At 44.3% G+C, this 21,880-nt stretch overlaps 2 protein-coding genes across 7 annotated transcripts in view; one reads left to right on the top strand and one right to left on the bottom strand.

Moving 5' to 3' along the window:
* Window positions 1-18,455, bottom strand: part of taok3a (TAO kinase 3a) — a 29,952-nt gene extending 11,497 nt beyond the window's left edge. The window contains exons 1-11 of one of the 4 annotated variants that reach the window (XR_007962850.1): window positions 17,768-17,990; window positions 8,966-9,100; window positions 5,568-5,795; window positions 5,417-5,488; window positions 4,876-4,977; window positions 4,718-4,763; window positions 4,534-4,630; window positions 3,475-3,588; window positions 3,177-3,268; window positions 2,977-3,070; window positions 652-733 (exon numbers count right to left, since the gene is read on the bottom strand). Coding sequence is in view for 3 of the 4 variants with exons in the window: in XM_052068919.1 (XP_051924879.1) it covers window positions 652-733; window positions 2,977-3,070; window positions 3,177-3,268; window positions 3,475-3,588; window positions 4,534-4,630; window positions 4,718-4,763; window positions 4,876-4,977; window positions 5,417-5,488; window positions 5,568-5,699 (831 nt within the window). In the remaining variant the exon portion in view is untranslated. Of the gene's footprint in view, window positions 1-651; window positions 734-2,976; window positions 3,071-3,176; window positions 3,269-3,474; window positions 3,589-4,533; window positions 4,631-4,717; window positions 4,764-4,875; window positions 4,978-5,416; window positions 5,489-5,567; window positions 5,796-8,965; window positions 9,101-17,767; window positions 17,991-18,399 lie in introns of those variants that run through there. The other 3 variants (XM_052068919.1, XM_052068920.1, XM_052068918.1) reach the window with 3 other exon arrangements.
* Window positions 1-21,880, top strand: part of vsig10 (V-set and immunoglobulin domain containing 10) — a 172,362-nt gene that overhangs the window by 145,918 nt on the left and 4,564 nt on the right. The window contains exons 1-2 of one of the 3 annotated variants that reach the window (XM_052068979.1): window positions 21,416-21,654; window positions 21,750-21,832. In XM_052068979.1, coding sequence (XP_051924939.1) covers window positions 21,781-21,832 — 52 coding nt within the window. In that variant the 5' untranslated portion in view covers window positions 21,416-21,654; window positions 21,750-21,780. Of the gene's footprint in view, window positions 1-21,415; window positions 21,655-21,742; window positions 21,833-21,880 lie in introns of those variants that run through there. The other 2 variants (XM_052068980.1, XM_052068981.1) reach the window with 2 other exon arrangements.

The raw sequence follows: 21,880 nt of genomic DNA on the forward strand, positions 1-21,880 counted from the left end.
TGGCGCCATTTTGCAAAATGGGTCCAAATACCCGCGCAATTGAAGCGCTGGACATTTTCAAACCCCCTCGTGAGGATTTGGAGTGGTTTTTTTTTTTTTTTGGGGCCGTCAGTCACGCAACGCGGGCGCTCATTGTTATTATCTTCATGTTTGACATGTGTAGCTGCGCATTATTTGGGCTCTTTTAGTTTGTTTGTCCAGCAACGTTTGTGACCCGGTCAAACGGCGGAAAAGACTATTTGTAATCTCATTTTAATCCCGCTGCCTTCGACCTCATTTCGGAACCTCAGCGGGGTGCCGCCGCTGCATTTGAAGAAAAGGAATGAGAGAGGCTGCGCTGAAAATTGGTTTAAAAAAAAAATTGCTGCGACTTGGTGATGAAGCTCTTAATGTCAGTCAGTGCCGTATATCATGCGATGACCAGAGGGAAGTAACGTAGCAGCGGCCCCCCTGTAGCGTAACACGCAACCCCGCCCAACGGGAATTCGCCTAGAAAGCTCAGATGACGCTGACCGGGCCTGCCTGTACTACAACATGAGTAGGCCTCATAGTTTTTGGGATGATCCTAGATCACCCCCCCACCCCAAAAAAAATCCCTCTCGAGACACATCTGCAGTCCGTGTGACAAGAAGCGCAGCGACGAGGACTCACTCGCAGCAGCTCCCCCGATGAGGGTCTGTCCTGAGGAATTTTCAGTAGGCAGTAGTCCACAAAGCTCCGGAAAGGGTCAGACCTGCACCAGAAGATATCATCATCATCAACGAGCACCTTATGAAATATATTTTCTCTGGAGATGGACAATAATCAACAATAATCAATCACGTTTTTTTTTTTTAAACATGAGCTTTTCCTCTCTTGGACTGTAAATCATTTGAAATGAAACTTTGACGGTTCTGCTTTGGAAGCTTCTGGCAAATTTTCCATCACCTGAAGTTTTCTTTCTCCCTAGAGTCGTCCGAGACACCAAAGTGGCTCCTGCCTGGAGTGTTTTCTCGATCAAGCATGCATTTTGTGTTGGTTTGTTTTTTTCTCCACACCAAAGATGATATTTATTGAATATTTCTGCACTTGACCATTGATGGTGATCTTGATATGCGATGCGCAACATCTCCAATGCAGCCCCTGCTACGAATGATGTCAACGAGATCAGACGATCAACAACGGAGCTACATGCTGCCTAGGATCTAAAAATAACTTGATGAGAAGACATTAGTGGCTAAATTAGCTTCATGGTACACTTGGGGTTTTCCCACGGTCTAATATAAATGACATATCGCCAAATAGTGCATTTGCAAAGTACTTCCACAGCTGAATTTTGTTCCATGTTATTCTTTTTTTTTTGACGTGATCACCTCATTTGAAAGTCAAACCTTAGCAGAGGAGGTGCAATTGCATTTTGTGCCCTACATTCAAGCGCTTGCGGAGTTTTCACGTGCGCCCCACGAGTCCCTGGAGGTGCGTTAGCCGCTATGTTAGCCACGCTAGTGGAAGGCTTCTGTGGTGGTGAGCGGAAGGAGGACGAGATCTATTTTGTCATCAAAACAAATGTTTATGCCGAAATACGATATCTCGTTCTCAAAAAATCCGGTAAAACGCCCCGGGAAGTTTTCAGTTTGGAATATTCCAAAGATTCCCCAGTTAAACTTGCCACGGAAATGCAGTGGAAACTCTCCATCCCTCCCAACAGAGTCAATAATACAAGCGGGAGGTGATGGGATGCCGCAGTGGATATGAAAAATCCCCACTCTTAGTGATCCTATCACCTGTGCGACTCAATTGAGACAAAAAAATATTACGGAGGGGAATTAAGAGGATTTATCTATTGATTTATTTAACCCTGGAGAACCCGCAGGGTCAAATTTGGCCCTATAAATTCTGCGACTCAAATGCTACCCTTAAAACACAAAGGGTCAAATTTGGCCCAAATCCTAAATTAGGATTAAAGCATTAAATATTTGAAAAAACATATATTTTGGTGTTCAGTGAACATATAATAATAATAATAATAATACATTTTATTTATAAGCTAATGTAAAATTCATCATTTTTCAAAGAAGAAAAGGGTTCTTGGGTTCTCCAGGGTTAATACAGATGAATGAAGGGGGGAAAAAGGGTCCTTTTTTATGGGGTGGGGGGGCCAAAAGGGCAGGTGCTTGAGCACCACCTTGTGGCTATGTGTGCACGTGCCTGGCTGGTACCAGATCATATCACATCATATTGCTGCGGAGTGCATTGAATTGCAATCCTTCGTATGGCATCCATTGTGATCACAGTTAAGGAAATCGAATTCAATAACTAAAACCTAAATTACATCCATCCGTTTTCTGATCCACTTTATCCTCACAAGAGTCGCGAGGGCTGCCGGAGCCCATCCCAGCTGTCTTTGGGCAGTCGGCGGGGGACACCCTGAACCGGTTGCCAGCCAATCGCAGGGCACACACAGACAAACAACACCTCACGCTCACAATCGCACCAAAAGGACAATTTTGCGTGTTCAATCAGCCTGCTATGCATGTTTTTGGAATGTGGGAGTACCCAGAGAAAAGCTAAGCAGGCCCGGGGGAGAACATGCAAACGCCACACAGGGAGGCCAAAGCCGGGATCAAACCCACGACCTCTGCACTACGAGGTCGACGCGCTAACCACTGGGTCACCCGCACACAACGAAAATTGACAAAAAATAAAAAATAAAACACCTTTTCGTCAAAGAAATAAAATGCTGCTTGAAAAACGAAAAGGTACTGCAATATCCGCACAAAATCAGGAAGTTGTTTGAGGATTGTAGTTTCCTTTGCTTTATTGCACTCCATTTTTTTAAGCTAACATTTGATAAAAACTCCATATTTCACAGCAAAATAATCCCAAAGCTAATAAAAATTCCACTAAAAAAAAAAAGCATTTAGAAAAAAAAATACCCCCCCCCCCCCGAACGTTGATGCCACGGTACGGTGCGGGGGGAGTACAGTGGCGCCTTACCACTCGTTGGCCTGCAGGGTGGGCGAGTCGTTCTGCGCGATGTGATATAAGGCACTCATGGCGTTCATGTTGAACAATGGCGGCTTGCGTTCGGCTGGAAGCAGACGCAAGATCAAAGTCACCCCGTTGGCGACAAACGCCAGACAAAAAGTCGCCTTTTTTTTTTTTTTTCGTCTCCGTGGCGAGCAAAGTGAGGCTACCTAATTCGATGCAGGTGATCCCCAACGACCAGATGTCCACTTTTCCTTCGTACTGGCCCTCGTCCATGGCCAGGATCACTTCGGGGGCCATCCTGATCACACGCACAAAAACACGCCATTACACACAGGCACAGGTACGAAAAAGGACACTTCCTTTTGAAACCCAATCTTAGACTTGAAACCCAAATTAGAAACTCAAAACGTGTGGCTTGGGGATAATACGAAACCCTAACGCGGTGTCAGAACCCAGATTTTTAACCTCAAGGCCTCACTTGGAGCCCTAAGTTGAAAGCCTCACCAGTAGGGCGTCCCCACGAAGGAGTTGGCGGGCGAGGCGATGGAGGCGGAGCCAAAGTCGGCCAACTTGACCTGGCCGGGCTCCGTCAGCAGGATGTTCCCCGCCTTCACGTCTCTGAAGAACCGCAAAGGAACAACTTTCAACAAAGCTTTGCCGCAAAAGAAAAATGATTTCATGAAAAGAGAGAAAACTAATTGAAACTGAAACTTACGTTGATGAAATGAACTAAAACGAAGTGTAACTATGGCAAAATGTCCTTGACTCTTTGGAATTTTTTTTTGGGGGGGGGTAAAAATTGAACTGCGAAAAAAAAGATTTTAACAAATGTTTGGATTATGAAATTTTGTGAATTTATAGCAGAAGAAAACCACCCCTGAAAAAAAACCCCACAATTTGGAGATGTATGCATTTCGTTGGACAAATTGTTTTATTTTTTAATTTATTTTGCCGTTCCCCCCCCCCAAAAAAAGGGTGGTATTATTAAAAAAAATTGAGACATGAAAAAAAATCTAAACCTGAAAAAAACTAATAATTAACCCAAATTATAAAATTTAGATAAAGACGCTTGTTTTTTTTCATACTTTGAACCATGGTTGAAAAAAAATTCTGGATAATGGGAAAAAAAATATATTATTTTCATTCATATTTTAGCCAAAGCAAAAAAAAAATAAATAAAAAAAAATCTAATATCAGATTATTTTATTTTTGCTGGCATTCAGACGCTACAACAGAGAAACAATTCACAAAACGTAGAACAATACCAAATCCAAGGACAGTATTATTCACTGTAAAACTCGATGTTGGATGATTACATGTTGGCCAACCGAATCCAGCAATCTTCAAATGTGGCGACTCCCCCCCCCCCCCCCCTTGTATCATTTCCCGTAGCACCTTTGCATTTTATTGCATCGCTGCAACGTTTAACAGTGCAAAGGTCGTTCGGCCGTGCAGCAAAAAAATGATAAGAGAAGCTGAGATATGACGCCAGACATGAAAGGTTGCCTCGCAGGGCTTTTCGCGAATGTTCACAAGGACGACTTAAAAGAGACGTACACTCACCTGTGAATCATGTTGTGGGAATGTAAGTAAGCCAGTCCCAGCAAGGCACCGTGGGTAATGGCGGCGATTTCCACCTCTTGCAGTGGTTTCTTGTGAACTTAAATGGCCAACCAAAAATAGAAATGACCACCCTGTTTCTATTCCCCATATTTACACCCACTCTCCCTCCCTTAAAAATAAATACCTTCGAGTAAATCGGAGGCGGAGCCCAGGCAATACTCCATCACCAGCTTTTGAAAGACACAAGAAAAAAAAAACCATTATTTTGTATTCCATACATTTGACAGATAGGTGGCGCTGTCCAGACACATGAGTCAATCCAAAGTGCAAAGAAATATTCACCCAGGCGGTGTTGTCTTTCAGGTAGCATCCTTTGTATTCGATGGTGTTGGGGTGCCTCAGCTGCCCCAAAAATTTCACCTCCTTGATGATGTCCTGCCACTTCTGCGCAAGAAAAACCACAGCGGTTACTGCATATCTGCCGCTAGGGGGCGTTGTACAGACCTCTCTGGTGCCACCCTGGCATTGAGATTGTGACAAATTACCAAACTTAGTTTCCAACGCGCATCGACCAAAATTCAAGTTCAAGTTGAAATTAAGACAAAGTTGAAAATTTCAGTTATTTTGAAATTTAAAAAAAAAAAACATAGAAAGGAAAACTCAAGGCAGCTCATCACGAGTTGAAAGTTTTCATTCAACTTTTGATGACCCAGGAAGCTCCCAACGGGCTTTCGCGTGTTTTCCGCCACGCCTTTTGAGCGTGCCTGCTTCCGGCAAAATTCCTGCTGCCCAGCGAAATTGATTGCAGTTGTACCTTGAACCTTTGGTCAATGTCGACTTTTTCTTGAGAGGGCGTGTGTGCCCGTGCATGCGAGCGTCTTACTTCAGTGGTCTGCTTGCCATTGTAGGACATCTTCTTGATGGCCACCACCTCGTTGGAATACGAGTTGCGGGCCTGAGCGACAATGCCGAAAGTCCACTGTCATCATGGCGCCGTTCCAGCATCAGCTCCAACACTTTGAAGAATGACTTACAAAGTAGACGGCCCCGAAGCTGCCATGCCCGATCTCGTGCAGGTCGCAGAACACGTCCTCGGGGTCATCTTTGAAGAAGAGCTCAGCGAGCTCGGGGTCCTTGGGCGCCCCTTTGCGCGTAGACGACGGCATGGCTAGGCGGTGCTGCCGGCCACGCTGCCACGACTGCTGCGACGGCAGGCGGGCGCCCGCCACAGGTCCGGCATTGGCCGCCCACACCAGGAAAGACTGCAGAGCAAAAAAGCAAAACGTTACACATGTAGAAACCTGAAGCGTGAGGCCCATTCAAAGGCTCAAGTAGACCCCCTCCATTTTGGGCAAGATTACAGTCATGACCACCCATATTTCAATACTTTCATAGTGTTTTTTTGGGGCAGTATCGGCACTTGCTTCTATTTTAAAGTCATTAAACACCATTTGAAAGTAATACATTAAAAAAGTGACGTCACACAAACAGCAGCGAGTAAAAGCCAGCAACAGGCGCCGCACAATACAATGTCAGCGTAATTAGGTCGTTTTTTGAGCAACCTTAATTAGCGAGTGAACGTTATTTAAGGACGATGTTGTGTCGTTAAAGGCGGTTGCAAGTAGGAACAGTTTTTGACGGTATTGCCATGGAAGATGGAAAACGAATCAAGTCAGCCATTACGCTCCATCATGCTGCCAGATAAAACTTCAAAATAAAAGGGTAGTGGCCATTGATCCCCATTTATTATCTGGGTTGCTCAGGCTTATTTTGAAGTTCCTACCGTATTAGTGACGTGTTGTATAGTATGAAATTTACTGCGGCGGTGCCGATAGGTGCTGTCAGGACAATTCTCGGCATTGGTAAACGTCTCAACAAGGTGAACGTTTCTTTGTCTTATTAACACATGTGTAAAATACTACTTTTTAGAGTAGCGGAGTGTGTATTATCCACGGGATTTTACGGTAATATTAGATTTATTTAGGTTTGGACATTTTAAGTTAAACAAGGTCTCGAAGCAATTAATCGATTATATAGAGAGTTGTCGATTATTTTCATGATTGATTAGTTGCCGATGAACCAATTCATTGTGAACCCTGGAGTAAATATGCTCCTCGGGCCTTGACAAATTATATAATCAATTGATGACTGATTGTAACATTACATTCCAATGTAAATAAGCTACACCGCAGGGGGAGCGACATGGAAGATGATGTGAAATTGTGTCATGTGCACTTTCGACCAGCTTGACGTTGATGCTTGGTGTCTGGGACTGTGTGTCTGCATGTGTGTGTCCTTTGACTGCATGTCAGCAGGAACAAACACTTGCCTGCGCGCGTTGGCCTTAGCCGGCTGCATCCGGCCAACATGCGTGCCGATTCCACACCAGAGAGAAAAACAGCGAGCGAGAGCGAAGAGGAGCAGTCAGACGAGAGAGCAGTGGTGCGTCTGTGAGAAATGTGCGTGTGCAACCGAGCAAACTGGAGCAGAGGCCGCGGGCCGGACGGGATGCCCGCAGCCCCGTGGTGCCTGGCGGGCCGAGGCATCACTGACCCCGCCACGGCAACGTGCATCTTTCCAGACTCTCACATTATTGTCCTCTGCCACAAAGTCGTGGAATATAAGATAAGATAAGATAAGATAAGATATGCTTTATTTGTCCCACACTGGGGTAATTTACAGCCTCCAGCAGCAAGAATGTGTCGGACTCTTTTTCATTTTTTTTTGCGGGTCTATAATGGTAAATGTTTTTCACAACTTCAATTGCAAAATGTCTCGACCGTTATGTGTTCATAATCACTTACATCATTGTCTGATGATGCCGATACAATTTTTGGATCTATCGGACTTTTCTCCAATTGCTCAATATGCCTTTTCCGTGAAAACTAACAACTTTTTAGTGGTTCTTTTACAAATATTTTTCAAACTGCTTTGACTGTTAATGCCAATGGCATGATAGAAATGTAAAGTGGACCTCTGATTAACAATAATTTTTACCCCCCCAAAATTTAAAGACAATTTTTAGTGGAGGTCAGGGGGTCATTTAGGAATTTTTTGTGGGGAGGGAACAAACCATTCATCCTAGTGGTTGTTGCGGCGATATGGACCCAACCAGCTCACGAATAGCAAAAAGCCACATAAAATCGTGCCTGTTGTTGCATTGGCAAAAAAAAAATTTTTCTCCAAATAATTATTGAATGAAAAGTACTTTCCATAAACCCCTCCACCCCAAGTTGGTACAAATTTAATATTCAAAAATATTTTCCAAAATCTGCAAACATGCGGATCCGCAGCTTCAAAATTGTGAGTATGTGAAAGTTCCTGGTGGAGGATTTTTGTTTGGCCTATTGCTTTAAAAATGCATTTTTCAATAAAACTACTAACGGCATCTTATTTTCTTCAGGGTTCCTTTCTTGGCTTGTAAAAAATGTCCAGTCTTCTAATCAAGGTGTCTTTACCCTCATGATGTTGTTGCCATACAGCAGAGGGATCAAGTGTCAGAGCAATGGCATGTCTCGACAGTTTTTAGGAATGTATCACGCTTCCAAAAGGAGCGGAATTAATTTGTTAATCCGCCCTGCCCCACCTTGCTGTCAATCACAGGATGCCATTGACCGTCTTGTGTTTCCGGCTTTCAGATAGCAAGCGGGTCAATTGTGCATCGGCTAGCTAGCGACCGGAACACAGAGCGCAGACGGCAATGGAGAGCGCAGAGAGGCTCCGGCTTCTTGTGTCAGAGTTGGCAGACTTCAAGGTTCGCAAACGGGCATCTGCTCGTTACAAGCAGTCACGCTGACCCAATTAGCGCCATGCAACACACACACACACACACACACTCAATGATCACCTTCATGCTTGTTATGATTTCAGTCTTTTTTTTTTTTACCCGCACTCTAGGCAACATGCAGTTTTTTTTAAATTTCATTTTGTTGTTTCATAACAAGAAAACATAATAAAGGGAACATTAAATGTCTTTTTTTCATGGTTTTTAATTTGAATCCTTAATTGAGATTAAATTGGTATTTTTAAGTATCATTTATATAAAAAACACCTGAAATAAAAAGTAAATAATTGAAATAAAAATCTAAAATAGGCAATTTAGGATTGAGCATTTTTTTAAGCATTACTAAATTAATTTAAAAAACAATTTACATTTAAAAGTAAATAAAACAAGTTTTTATTGCTTGATTTTAATCAATGATGTTTTATATCGATTTTTAAAAATATATATAGTTTGAACAGATTTTTATTTTTTGACAGATAATATATTAAATGTGGATCTTGCTTTCAATAAAATAATATTTTTAACAAATGTAATTGTCATACAAATGTAAAAAGAAGTGCCCTAAATGTAAAAAAAAAAAACAACAAATAACATGACTTTTTAATGCCCTTAACCTACCAAGTGTATGTCTTGTGTCGGTGTGTCTACCTGTGTGTGAATGTAGCGGTGGCGGGATTGTTTTGTGGCTTTTGTCTCCTCAGCCTGTTGCTTGTTTTTGTCCTCACTTGAAAGCCGAAGCAGATTTCACGCAGATGCTCCTCGCCAACGACATCTTTCTTCCTCCTGAAACAAAAAGGAATCCAAAGTTAAAATATGTCTCCGGTGCTCCCTGCAGTTGAGTAAAATGACCAACGAGCAAAAGTTTCACTCAAAACGGAGGGTTGCAGACAAACCGCTACTGGTCCACTCCACTTTTAGAGGTGGAATTGTTTTCTGGCTTTGGTCATGTGACATTCATGAGCTGAGCTGTGATTGGTCGTTCTTTACCTGAGCCCTGAGCAACTGTGATGTCATTTTCAGTGGACAGCAGGTGTCAAAATGGCCGCCCACTGCAATGGATCAAAATGGCCGCATGCTTCATTCATATTTCCCAAACGCAGCCTTCATCAGAATGCCGTGTGTTTAGACTTGTGGAATGGCATGGAGCATTTTATTTTTGACTTGACTTCCCCTTTAACGTGGGCTGCGTGGTTTTTGCGGTTTGATCCGAGTGTGGGTTCGCACATTAAATAATAAAAGAAGCACAAAGGACTGAGTGGGATAAAAATATATCTATCGACACACACGTGGTATAGTTGTATAAAAATAAAGAGCATGCCCCCTGAATCATTTACAACACAAACCGACACTGGCAGGAGCCTCTGGGAAACCGCTTCCTCGTTCTCATCTTCCTCACTCTTCTTCGCAGCCTCCTCGTTGGCAACCCAACAATAAATTCGCCAGGCTATCCACAAGTTTTTTTTTTTGGGGGGGGGGGGGGTTCTTTAGCTAAATTGTCAGTTAAAATCCTGTAAATCCGTCTACTAGTTACTCATTAGTTAATCGAATATTCCATTCATCCATCCTTTCATTAGCTTAGTTACAAGCTTCACTTATTAGCTTGCAGCTAGCTACATCGCGTGGGGCTACAACAATATAGTGGCAACATCACTTCACATTATCCCCCCCCCCCCCAACCCTCCCCAGCCAACATTGGTGTAAATCCAACAACCCTCTACACATGCTCATACCCAACTTGGGACACCGAAAAGACGACCACGCCAGTCGCCAGTGGCTACAAGTACTGGCTACAAGAACGCTAATTAGCGCTAACCCTGCCAAGCAGACTGGACTAGTAAGATTTAACATTGGGGATTATCTTTTGGAACAGCTGCTGTCAGTGCGATAAGAAAAATGAGGTCAACTGTGAACGAGGAGATGCGGCTGCAGTTTCAGAAAAAAAAAAATGAAACAAAAACATAACCATAGTCAACACCAGATGCTACACTTTTGTGGAGCAATACTTAACGCCTCATCATTTCACATCGAGAAATGCACGAGACAAAAAGTTGGGGAGACTCCACTTTGGGTACCAGTGCCCAGACTGTGCGTGGTGTTGTTACATTATCTGCCTACATTTCTTGCTCCACCGTTGGTGTTCAAATGAAAATCACGATGGCAACGTTTCAGCAAACAACAGAAGGCTATAGGTTCCAAAAATAAAACTAAATCTGCACTTATTGAACGGCGGTAATGCGGAGGTAGGGTGCTTCGTGTAAAAACGAGCGGCGAATTTGATGACTGATGTCATTGCCGAGCTTTTGAGCGCCCACGTCCGATTTGCGTGTCTTATCCAGGATCCTTCACGCACTGACTGGTGAGTCATGGTGGCCCAGTCTGTGTTTTGCCACCAGGCCATACCAGCACTGAGGGAGGGGGCAAGGGGGTCGGTGTGGGAGCCTCGGGCGGGTGTGGTAGTTAGAGTGTGCAATGCTCACTAAGCCTTTACACATGTATATCCCACCCCCCCACCCAAAAAAAAAAGCAAACAGACATACATGGCCATCACATGTGAACATCACGGCTTTTAGTCATTTCATCAGGAACAGCAAACGCATGTGCGTGCGTGTGTGCACATACAGTGAAGCGCTATGCTAAAGCCCACAAGGATTTTCCAATCAAGAGTAGCAGAAAGATTAACGGAGCCCCGAGTAAACGCTGCCGAGCGACGACGACTGCCGCTGCTTCTTCTTAAAGTAAATTTCCCCAGTGTGGGACGAATAAAGGATATCTTATCTTATCTTAAAGCACTTGCGCTAGCTAGCGGTGTCAACATGAATCAATCCATTTCATTGACAACTCTCATTTTGTTTTTTAAGAAATGGTTAAATAGTTTGAGAAGTGATTCTGAGAACAGGCAGGTAGCTTGGAATCGTCTCCCCCCCCCCATAATGGTAAATATATCTTGGGACTGACCCAATGAATCAGTGCGCCGATTTTAATCGCCCAATATTACCTCCCCCCAGCCCCCAACACACAATAATTTTTTTAAATCAGATTTTTGGGCCGAATTTATTCTAATTTAAATCTTTACTGTTGTAAGCATCAATTTATTCAATTTATGATATCTTTATTTAAAATCAGCACATGAATCTGTTATCGTAATTCTAATCTGCCAAATTATCTGGACAGAAACTGCATTTTTCTCAAGAAAAAATAAAATAAAAATTGAGTTGGGCCCTAAAAGTCACCATTTGAAAACTGCAATTTATGTATCCCTGGGTTTTGACGTTCACATTTTTTTGGATGATCTTATACATTAAAGTTTTCAAAAAAATAAATGAATAAGAGAAGGGTGAAATACTTTTTAACCAAAGACCAATTTTACATCTAAAAACGTGACAACGGATGAATACTTAGCAGTGCAGGGGCAGTATTGCAAAAGAATAAATAAATGCTGGCTCTGACATTACAGCTGTGAGGTGGCAATTTTTTTTTGTGGGGGGGGGGGGGGGGGGGTTGTCTGCATGAAGAGGCTCAAGTGGGAAAAAAAAGCGAGATGAAAGCTGAGAAAAGCCCAAAGAGGAAACGTGCATGTAGGCCACTGAGTCATCTTTCTTGTGTTTTGCCTCGTCGTCGCCGCTACATGCCGATGCTTTAAATTATGTACACACATACAGCAAGAAAGAGCCCGCGAGGTTTTTTTTTTTTTTCTCCCCAGCCCAAGGAATCCGGCTTTTCATCCCCCGTAAAGTCATCAACTTTCAGAATTAATTCAGGAGCTCAGAACTTCTTCCTTTGAAATCTTCCGCTGAGAGTGGGAGTAAAGGTTTATTAAAAAAAATAAAAAGAAATTCATCCATCTGGCTTGCCCACACCAATGACAGCAGTGAAGTCCACAAATGGAATTACAAGGTTTAGGCAGCAGTTGAGGCGTTCAAAATTATGGTCTTAAATTGCTAGAAATGATTTTATAGCAGATTTCGAAATGAAAACACACCTTCACGATTTCCATCAAAATTGACTCTTTGAAGTCTTTTCAAAGTTGGTCACTCGTGATGAATATGATGATGATAATTATTAGAGCATGTGTATTCATTTTGTAAGCTTTGTCGTGAGCTCCTGATCAATAATTGATTGGAGAAATCTTTGTATTACAACCAGTTTATTAAAAAAAACAAGATGGTTCATGAATTAAAATTTTTTTTTGTTCTTTAGAAAAAAAAAGAAGACGAAACGTGCGTGCGGCAGAGAAAATGTGACATCCTCTGAGTCAGAAAGCTTTTTGTCACTTTATCCAAGCTACTTATTCAGCTTATTCTTTATTAAACACTCGATCTGGGAAGCTATTGCGGCTCCAAATCAAGCATGTGCAAACCATTTGGATATTTTTATTTTAAAGACTAAAGAGGCTTGTCAGGGGCCACGCTCCGCTTGCCAAGAAACGTGCCGTTTTTTATGATCTTTTACAGGTCACATGCAGGATTAAGGAAGCATCAGTCACTACAGCGGGCAGAGATTATGAAGCCGTTTCATTCAAGTCTCGATATTAAAGATGAGCCGTGACAGTGAACAGGTTTTATTTTTTACGGCCTCACTTCCCTCATTTTGGTCGTGGGTTCGTTGACTTATTGTGGCTTCGCCAAGGATGGCGTCAGGCGACGTGAGCGGGACGTTTCGCTCTCCTCACTGAATTGTTTCCTCGTTAGTCCTCGGGGACCGCTCATCATCCCCATAATCACCCCGGAGTTCACGACCTCCACTACCCCCCACCCCCACCCACCCAAGAGGGGAACATCTGCTTCTCTTGTTGCGCGAGTGCATGCGTGCGTCTTTGAACATCATAATGGATTGTATTACCTTAAAATCCTGTGTATAATACACACGTGTGTGTATAATATGTATTACCATAACAATTATTTTTTTCTCTTTACCTTTTTTTACCTTTACCTTTATACCGTGTGTAGGCACCGAAAGGGTGTGCGGAGACCGGAAATAAAGTCCAACAGCTCAAGCTAGCACTTTCAGCCGCTAGAGCGGCGCCGTAGAATGCAGCATATTCGTAATGTTTTGGGGGTTTTTTTCAGCGTTCTTAATCAGTAATTGAAAGTTATATCGGTATCTCATTAAATTTGGTAGCGGGTAACAACAAATTGTGATGGCGTTGCCTCAAAAAGTCTGGAAAACGATTCGAGTCAGCCGTTATGTTGCGACACTCGGCTAGGAACACCTTCAAAATAAAAGCGCACCGAGGCTTTGAGGTCCATATATTATTTGAATGGATAGTGTTTATTTTGAAGTTGGCCTTCTTACTGCTGCATGATGAAGAAAATGAACCAATTACAGTATACACGTATTTTAAATCGCAAACACTACACAGGACAGTTGTTGGGCGGGCTTCATCAGTTTACGCAACAAGGCTCAGTTAGGACTGACCAGCATGAGTTGATGTAAAAAAAAAGAAGGAAAAAAAAAACTTTGATTTATGCTTACCACCATTAACGGTATCCTTTTTTGGAGACAAAAACAATCTTAAGTTGGAAATTTCCAGCTCCTATATTTTGTTCTTCTACTTCTTGTGAATTTCTCCATTTTAAGACTAATAAAGGTTTTCTTATCTTATTCACTTGTACAAAGTACGACAAGTTTTCACGCGGACTCAAGTCAGAAAATGCCTTTTGAAAATAACTTTTTGCCTTCATCTTCCCCACAGTGTTGTGTATTCCACACGAGCCAGCCCCGTGTGGGGTTTGCGCCAATTGTGTCTGTAGTTGGCGTATGCGTCCAGACGACGAATTTAGTTATCAAAAGTCAAAGTGACGCGGCGGCGCAATCTGCAATCTGTGCCTCGGCTAGCGCCGGGCGCGGGCAAATCTCCACTTGACCTGATGGAGGCCGTCCAGCGGCGGCATTAAGGCAGCGCCACGCGGGAGGGTAGTGGGCAGGGGGGGGCGGGGTTAGTGGGGATGGTTGGCGCACACTTTGCTGATAAGCCAACAGATGAGGTAGCATCAAGCGTTTGTGACGCTAACTCCGCTAAAAAGCTTCAGGTTGCCTTCAAAGGCCCTAAAATATTTGCTACTCGTCGAGGAAAGGAGCCAAATCCACATGCATATTCTTGTGCTAAGATCCAAAAAGTTACTTCTACTCCAACCCACACTTTAAACCATAATTTGAAACCCAACCCGAATATAAATGCCGAACCCCAAACCCTGACTTGAAACCATGCTTTCAAACCCGAACCGAATTTCAAAGCTGGAATCGGGCTTGAAACCCTAACGCAGGCTTGGGACACCTTCACCTGAGCTCATTTGAAGTTTAGAATCCTTACTTGAAACCCTAAAATTCTCCTGCAGCACCAAAATGAACGCACGCCTCACTCAGGATTCACATTATTTAAAACCTTAACCCTGTTTTGGAAGCCTAACTCATGCTAAAAACCGTAATGTGAAAAATAAGCCCAGTCTGAAAGAGGAAGTATTGGTTCTACCGAGCCATGTTTAGCCCAGCCACTGCTTTTATTTTGGTTTGTTTGTACTTCCTGTTTTGTTTTTTTTTGTCTCGTGACAGTCAGCATCAGCGTTACAAATGTTCAAGCCGTCATGTTTCTCTTTTTGTTTTCTTTTCAATGGGCGTTTGTCGTCTATGATCTCGGTTTGAGAATGGGGTGGGGGGGGCGGTCACGGAACAAATGTTGTGCAACTGCATTGAGTGGTTTCGTTTTTTTTTTTCTACATTTCATAGCGAATGCCAACAGCTGGTTTCCACCTGGAAAGGAAAAGAAAGGACAAGAAAAATAAGAAAAGAAAGTAAAAGGAAAGGAAATTGATGCAAAAAGTGGAGCCGTAAAGCAGCCCTCGTTCGTTTCCACCAGAGGAAGGAAGCCGCTTGGTGGGGGATGTATGACCCCCCCCCCCCACTCCCCGCCCATCAGCACCTTCCCAAAAATAACAGAGGTTGACTGTCGAGTGCTAGGTTAGCTTGCGCCGCTAGCCCCAGACAACAGAATGACGCGTCTTCCGCCAGAGCGCTTCTGGCCATTCCTAAAAATAGACCCGGCTCAGTCGCCCTCTCATCACAAGTATCAAACATGGCCGTCACGGTCGGCCATCTTAAGTCTGGCTGACACACTCCACTCGGCTTTGAAAAAAAAAAACATGGTGAAGGTGAGACTTTTGTGACGCTTTCCATAATTAGCCCTGCCCCGCTAAATGATGATGAAGTGGCGGTGCTAACGTAGATCATGTATGGAGACAGACAGAATTGGAAGAGGTGAGGGGTGGGGTGGGGGGTGGTTACACGTGGGGAGGGGTTAGCTCGCTCCAATGTGCCCATGTCAAACCCGAGGCTTGGGAGCCACATCTGGCCCACCACATCATGTTTTTGTAGTTAGCTAATCTTGCGCACCTACTTCCTGTTTCTTGCCAAAATCAACAACATTTCAAATTGTCTTCACTTGAACTTGTTTCTGTTGGTCTAATGGACGAAAATATATTCCTCGATATGGGGGACGCAGGAGGGGACGCACTGAAGGTGTCCATTAGCCAGGGGCTCACGGGGGGGCTGGTACAGAGTGCCAAGCACCGATTGGAGGTCCCATCTGGGGATACAAGGTGCCCCAGAGCCACCCGAAGGAAAGACGGGACAAGGGTGTAGCAGCTCACAAACCCCAATCGGAAACCCTACAACTGACTTGAAATCCTGTAACGACGAAAAAGGCCCCACGGTGGGTGGGTGGGGGGGGGAGACATCTAAAGTAAACATTTGTTTCCAATGTCATTGTCATCTGGTGACGGCTACCGTCTTTCATTGGACACGCTAAACCCAATCACGGCGCAACATTAAGCCTGACAAGAGTGCTTGAATATTTCATGAGCTCTCGATCGCACCACCACAAAAAAATAAAAAAAATAAACAGGCAGAGTGGCAACGCTCCAATACGTTTTGCAAACTTGTCGCTAATTTGTTAGCATGCAAATTTAGTTTGCATTTGCTGCCAGTACCTCGTTTTGGGACAATCCACTTGGGAAGCTAACATTGTTCTTGGTGAGCTGCGAAATTTAGGTTGTTATTTTATATCCATTTGGGTGAGATCTTAGATTATCAAACAGAAAGATAGCACTTAAGAGGATTCGTGCTAGCTATTCTCTGAACCTTGTCACCATGTCACCATACACGTCTTGAGTTTTGTTTTATGCATTATCAGTGGTCGCAATCTGCCCCGCTGACGCCCGTGCCAGTCAAACATTGACGTGAACAAATGTGTGCGAGCAGGAACACATGGTGACGGCTGACCTGGCCTACTTACTGCAGCGCTGCTGCCGCCGCCTCATGAGGAAGTGAATACAACCACCACCACCACAAAAAAAAAAAAAAAGGGGATGTGCCGCTGATCCTTTACATCTGCAACCAGACTTGTGAAACTTGCCGATACTACGACATCCGATACCGACCCAAAACACTTTAGTACATTCAATCTGAACACTAAAAACACATGTACATGCATGACCAAAGCGAAACACCAGACTTGGTCTCGTTTGGTAGCGCTTGAAGGTGTCGGGTGAGAAACAGTCGACCAATCATTAAAAAAAGACCAATCCTTGCTGCTTGCGAGGATTAACCGACACATCGACTGCCCAAATGACTGCTTGTAGACTAAAATTCAAGAAAGAATATTCATTCTCATTGCCCAAAAAATACAACTCATTTCCCAAACGTCTGACCAATCAATGACTGACATGTCGACCGCTCAACCACTGCACAAACAGTGACTTACTGGCAAAATAAACTATTACTACTAAAATTAGTCAGCAATATGAAGAACACAAATCCACATTTTTCCAAACAACTGACCAATCATTTCCAAGCAAATAACTGACCAATCATTTCCAAGCAAATAACAGACCAATCATATACGCCCCCTTGTGACAATGACGGACACTTTGATCGGCCAATGACGTACACGACAAAACGGTGGCAAAAGTTGGTCACTTTGTATGACAAGGTGACGTAAGGCGCGTGACGTCCGACATGCGCTGAATCCTCCGGCGCGCTTCTTTCAACACCAAAGGGACAACAACAACGGGCTCGTGCGCGCGCACGGCTTCCAACGTACACTTCGGCCACGCACGCGCGCGCACAGACGCTTCCGCCGCCTGTCGCTCTCCTGCGCGCACCAAAGGGGGTGACGTCATTTTTAGTCGCTTTTTTTTACGCGTTTGCTTTGAACGCAGCGCGTCGGTCGGCAAAATCGATAGAATGGCGCATATTATGAATCAACGCCTGAGAAAGCGGTCGTTCAGGATTAGAGGGGTGCATGTTGGAGGGGGGGGGGGGGGTCAGTCACGGCTTTGATAGTAAGACCCTGTGAAAGCGCCTCGGTGGTCCACGCACTTGTCACGCTGACCCACATTTGCTTGACACGGCCGAAATCCTCCTCGCCACCTGCTGTCATCCGTGTATCCAACTCACCAGCAGCACCGGCGAGGACCACCGAGCGACGCGTCCTTGTCTCAATTCTTTCCTCCACGGCGGCAGTCGACGCGGAGCAGGTGCCCCGCAAACCCAAGCAAGCAAGCCGCGGCCGCAGCTGTCGCTTGTAACACGACGCGAACGCACACTGGGCGCTTGATAAGCATCCAAATCTGATGCGAGTCATCCGACAGGAGAGTCCACGACGGTGAAGTTGCCGCCTCCGAGTGCAGTGACGTCGATTTAAAGACTCCCACGTGACTTAGAGTTAGCATGAGATAGCGGCTAATCCGCGAGTAGGAAGTGTCAATCACGCACACACCCCCGTTCTTTGCCCTCCTCCCCTCAGCCCGAAACTGCTCACCTTTTAGGGGCACAAAGTCGTCGTACTGATAGGAGCTAAACGCACAACAAGACAAAAAGCAGCAGAGAGAGAGCGCGCGCGAGCTAAAAGTGAGAGAGAGAAAGAGAGAGAGGGGTTAAGTTCCAGTTTTGAGAGCGAAAACGTGTCGGCGGTTGCTCGGATTTCCTAATTGACACACACCCGCGCGCCGCTGGGACAACCTAAAGTTGAATTTGTGGATTTAAGAAACATAATTGAAATGGCAATATATTTGAATAAGTCTTCTTACCCGCCGTCCGTACCGCACAATCCCTCAGGTATGATGAAATGATAAAAGACATCAACTATAATAATAATAATAATAATACATTTTATTTGTGGGCGCCTTTCTAGAAACTCAAGGACACCTTACAACAAGCAGTTAAAATCACGAGTACAATGTTAAAAAACTACATCAAATAAGATAAGAAAAAATACAACAAAATAAATAAATAAAACAATGGCTTTATGGTCTGAGTGAATAGGCTTGTCGAAACAGATGTGTTTTGAGGCGGGATTTGAAATGTGTTAATGAGGCTGTATTACGAAGGTCAGCGGGGAGTGAGTTCCATAGCTGGGGAGCAGAGCGACTGAAGGCTCTATTTCCCATGGTGACGAGGCGAGCAGGGGGGACAGAGAGGAGGACAGAGGAGGAGGAACGAAGAGAGCGGACAGGCGTAGGAATATGGATGAGGTCAGATAGGTATGGAGGGGCTAGGTCATGAATGGATTTGAATGTGAGTAGCAGGATTTTATATTGAATGCGGTGTAAAATGGGAAGCCAGTGGAGATGTTGGAGGACAGGTGTAATATGGTTTATGTATGGCGTGAGTGTGATAATGCGGGCGGCTGAATTTTGGACCAGCTGAAGCTTATGGAGGGTTTTTTGAGGGAGACCAAACAGAAGGGAATTACAGTAATCGAGTCGCGAGGTGACGAGGGTGTGTACAAGTATAGCAGTGGACTGAGGAGTGAGAGAAGAGCGGAGCCGGTGGATGTTTCGAAGATGATAATATGCAGAACGAGTGATGTGGTTGATATGTGAGGTGAAGGAGAGGGTGCTATCAAGGATGACACCCAGACTCTTGACCTGAGGGGAGGGGGAGATGGAAGAGCTTTCGAAGGGAATGGAGAAGTTGTTTATTTTGTTTAGATTGGATTTAGTGCCTATAAGGAGGAATTCAGTTTTATTGCTATTCAGTTTGAGGAAATTTGAGGTGAACCAAGATTTTAATTCCTGCAGGCAGTTGGTTAGGGAGGATGGTGGAAGTACGGTATTAGGTTTGGTAGAGATGTAGAGCTGGGTGTCATCCGCGTAGCAATGAAAATGAATGTGATGTTTCCTGAAGATATTACCCACGGGAAGAAGATAGATTAGAAATAGCAATGGGCCAAGGACAGAACCCTGAGGAACACCTGAAGTGAGGGGAAAGGGGTGAGATCTAAAACGTTTGAGCTGGATAAACTGGGTGCGGTCAGAAAGATAGGAGCGGAACCAGGAGAGGGGGATGCTGGTGATGCCAATGGAGGAGAGTCTGTCGAGGAGGATGGAGTGAGAGATGGTGTCAAAGGCTGCACTGAGGTCAAGCAGGAGGAGGATGGCGAGTGAACCGGAGTCAGCAGAGAGAAGAAGGTCATTGCATATTTTGAGGAGGGCAGTTTCAGTACTATGGAGGGGACGGAAGCCAGATTGAAATTGTTCGTATAGCTTATTGGAGGAAAGATGGGTGTGAAGTTGAGCAGCTACTGTTTTCTCTAGAAGTTTGGAGATGAACGGAAGGTTTGATATGGGACGAAAGTTGTTCAAGTCGCAGGGATCAGAGCCAGGTTTCTTCAGTATGGGAGTGACAGCAGCAGTTTTGAGATGAGATGGTACAATGCCAGTAGAGAGGGAAGTTTGAATAATGTTAGTGATGAGAGGGGAGAGGGCCGGGATAGAAGCTTTGACTAAAACAGTAGGGAGAGGGTCAAGCTGACAAGTAGAGGATTTGGACTTCTGGATTAAGATGGAGATTTGGTGGACAGATGGGGATGTGAATGCAGAGAATAGGTGGGTAGGAACCGGGGAGAATGGAGAAGGAGGGTTAGGAGCAGCTGAAGGGGTGAGTTGCTGGTGGATAAGTTGGATTTTGGATGTAAAAAATGAGGCCAGAGTATTACAAAAATCAGTGGAATAGAGATGTGAGGGAAGAGTGTCAGCAGGTTTAGTGAGTTTAGAAATGAGTGAAAAGAGTGATCTGGGGTTGCCTTCATTGGAACTGATTAATCCAGAGTAGAAGATTGATTTGGCTTTGGATATTGAGTCCTTGTAATGGAGAAAGTGGGTAGTGTACATTTTCAACTGTGTCGGGGGCGTGCGTGCTCGTGTAACTTCCAAGCGGGTCCCCTCAAGGCCAATGCTGCCATCTGTTGGTCATATTTGGAACTTCACTCAGAGAGGACTTTGGAATATGACGTGACCGGTTTGCCTTTTTGTTTCTTGTTTGATTTTTTTTTATTATTCACTACAGCACCATCCTATTTTTTTTATTTTTATTGGTGCCAAATGACTTTGAAGTTGGGAGTATTTCTTTCTAACCATGCTATTCCAAAAACACCCAAAATGAAATATAACTTTATTTTCTTGTTAATGTTCAGAAAGGAGTAAGGGAAAGTCGAAAAATAGATCGATTTTCAGTTTTTATTTTTAAAATGAAAACGCACTATAGTATGAAAAACAAATCGAAAAAGGCTCGATGTTAATTTTGAACTCCCGAAATCATTTGTCATTACTGACCAGGAGATGGCGACAGCTTGGCGTCTGAAGTCCAGTTCTGTAACGATCCATCACCAGCCTGTTGCATAGGTGTCAAAGTCAGGTCCTGGAAGGCCGCTGCCCTGCATGTTTTCCCAAGTTTCTCTGTTGCAACAGACCTGATTCAAATGATCAGATCATCAGCAAGCTCTGCGCAAGCCTGACAGTGAATTTGTCGATTTGAATCAGGTGTGTTGCTACAGGGAGACTTGGGGAAAACGTGCAGGGTAGCGGCCTTCCAGGACCTGAGTTTGAAACCTATGTGTTAAAGAAAGAGAGAAAACAAAAAAGGACGATAGAAGATGCAGCGCCCACGATTCATTGGAAAAAATGCCAGCACACTCGTCGATAATTAAGTTTAATTTCCAAACCATAAGTTTATTTGTTAAGCGACATTTAAGATGTTTTATTGTACAAGTTATCCTCGTGCTTTTAAGAAGGTGCGTTCAGGGCGTGGCGTGTTGGTTCCGAAGCCTAGCCAGCAACGGCAGGAAGCAAAATGAATGCAGTCGAGCTCAAAACTACCGCGACACTCGCGAGTAAACGAGTCGAGAACTCGACAACAAAAGTAAAAGGCAACTGAGCGCAGCCCATATGACGCGAGTCCTCCGGAGGCGGAGCCAGGTGACACCAACATGGTCGCCCGGTTGTCCTCCCAGTTCACCTGTCCTCTTTCCGCTTACGTCACCTGGTCGAACTGGTTGGACGAGGGTGGGTGTTTCTTTTTTCCCTTTTACTTTGCGCTTCTCTCCTTCACTTTTTTTTAGTTGCTGTAGTTTTTTTTTGGGGGGGGGGAGTAGTAATAGGTCTAAGTAAGGACATGAAGATCGCGTGGCGATGATGGGGAGGAGGAAGGGGACGTGGTTGGTCGCCTGTGTGTTGGCTACAGGTGAGTTCGGGCCGTACATTCAATCTACGCTACCACACCTTCCCACCG

The sequence above is a fragment of the Hippocampus zosterae genome, chromosome 6 (genome assembly GCF_025434085.1).
Source record: "Hippocampus zosterae strain Florida chromosome 6, ASM2543408v3, whole genome shotgun sequence".
Lineage (NCBI taxonomy): Eukaryota > Metazoa > Chordata > Actinopteri > Syngnathiformes > Syngnathidae > Hippocampus > Hippocampus zosterae.